Source organism: Cajanus cajan, chromosome 1 (genome assembly GCF_000230855.2).
Source record: "Cajanus cajan strain Asha chromosome 1, NIPB_CcT2T_4, whole genome shotgun sequence".
Taxonomy (NCBI): Eukaryota; Viridiplantae; Streptophyta; class Magnoliopsida; order Fabales; family Fabaceae; genus Cajanus; species Cajanus cajan.
Window position 1 is genome coordinate 32,496,883 of NC_138517.1, and position 2,955 is coordinate 32,499,837.

At 29.9% G+C, this 2,955-nt stretch overlaps 1 protein-coding gene across 1 annotated transcript; it reads right to left on the minus strand.

The window, feature by feature from the left end:
* Window positions 1–468: 468 nt before the first annotated feature.
* Window positions 469–1,148, minus strand: LOC109815359 (uncharacterized). The gene is made up of 2 exons (XM_020380069.3): window positions 752–1,148; window positions 469–641 (listed from the first exon to the last, which is right to left on the minus strand). Exons 1-2 carry the CDS (start codon window positions 1,044–1,046, stop codon window positions 580–582), a joined length of 357 nt encoding a protein of 118 aa, XP_020235658.1. The 5' UTR covers window positions 1,047–1,148; the 3' UTR covers window positions 469–579.
* Between the last annotated feature and the right edge of the window lie 1,807 nt (window positions 1,149–2,955).

A 2,955-nucleotide genomic window follows, 5' to 3' on the forward strand; every position in this document is an offset into this window, starting at 1 on the left:
AAGGTCTTATGTTGGTTTGAGGGGGTTGTGACTAACATTGGTTTGTGTGAAGTGCCTTCTGGGAAGTTTCCTGACAAAACACGCTAAAAAGTCTTATGTTGATTTGTGGTGTCAATTGTTGATCCTAAAGGTAGATGTACATCTCATAAAGGGCTACTCATGAAGGATTCTGACCAATGAAAGGTTCTAACCAACCGGGAGTTGTATGAAATGTCATCATGTGAAGTGGAGTTGTTGAGACTTCAAATTTGAGGGGTGTTTCATTGTGAAGTGTGTGTTGCCAAGCTCGTACGTATCAAACTTTCTCAAGCTTTTTATATATTATTAATTAACAATATTTTCTATATACATTGTTTATTTGGCTCATTTAGTTAAATTGTTTCATCCTTAATTTGATTTTTAAGTATGCAAGTATTTTTACTATCATAAGCATGGAACATAAGAAAAAAGGAAAATAAATTCAAAATATTTTTGAAAATAAATAACCAACATTAGTCATTATTTAAAATTTGTTTATTACAATAATATTTAAATATCATTTCTATCGAGAACATTTTTCTTTGTGATTCTTCTAATGTATTATTCCTTTTTCTTGCATGCTTGCAAGCAAGAATTCACCAAATAGGTCACCCCAAGAGCATCTGCAATGTAAAATCAGTTATTAAAAACATGTAAAAAAAATAGTTAACTCATTTATAAATAATAAGATTGTAACCTAATAAAAAGAGCATTGAAAGTAAATGAACTATACCAGTATCGATGTTAATGGAGTTGTTCATGTCACAACTACTAATACAATCCATAGCAACATCAATTGGCATTCCATTACATTTTGAAGTACAAGTAGCAACGCATACTGGATACAAAGCTTTGAATTTTGCAACAATAATGCATTCTGCAGCACATTTGCCAAGACACTTAAGCCTTCCAAAAAAATTGTCTGGTTTAATGTGGGAAGATGTTGGATATACATCAGCTTGTGCAAATGTTAGCATAATCATGACTATAATCATCACTCCAACAGTTTGAATCCCATTTTTTGCCATTTCTCTCAATAGAGTCTTAACAATCTAATTCAATATTATGTACTTTGGTTGTGATGTTTCAAGTAAAAGAAAGATCAATTTATAGGCATAGAATAATGCATGCCAAATAATTTAACTTTTCGATATCATTTTATATTAGGATTTTAAAAGATTTTGTGGTCCTTCAAGATTTGGTTTTTATAATTGAAATAAAATATATATATATGTGCATTAAATATTATAGAACAATTTTTTTCAAATTTCCTTTAAAAATAAATTTATGCTTATTATAAAGTGGATAGATTTTGATATCCAACCTTTTGACTTTTATTTTTGTATTGGATATCATTTTTTTCAAGATTCTTTCAAAAGTAAATATGTGCTTCTTTTCCCACTAGTAAATAGAAAAATAGTAAAGAATATATTCTAATAAAGAAAAATAATCATGCACTTAATAAAAAAACTAATGTATATAATTTTATTTTAAAATTAATGTAATAACTTGTACATTGTACCAATGTACTAATTTATAATATACAATATTTTATCCCTTGATTTCTCAAATTAAAATTCTAGTTAGTACTTATTTAATAAGTTAGTAAAATTAGTTGTTGAACCAAATAAAATAAGTATCTGTATGACCATTATATATATGTTTTTGTAAGCAAAAATAGAATTTTATGTTTAAATTTTTTCATTAATTTTTAATTCTTATTACTCTTTATTAAAAAAGATAATTATTTACTAAAAAATCAAAATAGTATTATAGTTAAAATATAAATCAACAAAATGTATAAATTTTGCTTGTACAAAGACTAATGCATCCAATTTTTAGATATAATGACTAAAATATAAATATTGTGCATGTATAGGAATTAAAATAAAACAAAAGAGAACACTAAGTGTAAGGACCAAGCGTTTGTTTAAATAAATTACTTATAAATACTTCTAGAATAAATAAATGGGAAGACGAAATATAATAAAAATTTTCATAACTTTAGTTTATTTTATTTTCTGTCGACCAATAGGCGCAAATACCCAAAACAACATTCAAAAAGTTCAAAAGATAAATATGGAGGTACCAAAAGAAAAATAATAGGACCATGTGCCATAGACAAACCATATTTCGCAAAATAATATGCAATTTTGTTGCATTCGTGTAACACCCACTTGATTGAAGCTTTCATTGGATGAGCAGTGGTTTTTTTGATAGTCCGAACAATGTGATAGAGATGATTATCAAGACAACTGTAACACCCCAATTTTTATTTCATTTTTTATTTATTTATTTTATTTTATTTTAATTGAGGGTATTTTGGTAATTTTTTAAAGGTATAGGGGTGATTTAGTAGCTTGGAACGGGCTGTTCCAGAATTGGAACGAGCTGTTCCAAACTACCAAAATGTATGTGATTTAGTAGCTTGGAACGGGCTGTTCCAGAATTGGAACGGGTCATTCCAAACTACCAAATTGTATGTGAGTTAATAGCCTAGAACGCGTCGTTCTCAAGTTGGAACGGGCCGTTCCGGACTATTAAAAACTGTCTTAAACTCTAAGTAGGAACGGGCTATGGCAGTTGTGAGTAATAAATGCACACCAGAACAGGCCGTTCTGGTTTGAGAATGGGCCGTTCTGGGTGTGATTTTTACCCATGATTCAAGGATCCTGAACGGGCCGTTCTGGCGAAGCTGGATGCCTATAAATTGAGCTCTCTGCCACTCCTAAAAAGCACACCTCTCATTTTCTGATTCCTTTTCTTCTGCTCTCTTCTTTTCCATCTACTTTCTGCTTTAGACCGAGGAAAACCCAGCGAGGGAGACCAACCAAATCTCGTATAAATTCAGCTTCTACATATCCAGGTACGGGGGAAAATGGGATTATTTATATGTAGAGTTACATAAGAGAATTAGGTAGAAGAAGAACCCTTAGG

Bases quoted from the DNA above. Each gene is read 5' to 3' on its own strand.
- LOC109815359 (XM_020380069.3), bottom strand. From the start codon at position 1,046: ATGGCAAAAAATGGGATTCAAACTGTTGGAGTGATGATTATAGTCATG. The intron at 642-751 runs GTATAGTTCATT...TTTACATTGCAG, and splicing joins CTCCATTAACATCGATACTG to ATGCTCTTGGGGTGACCTAT.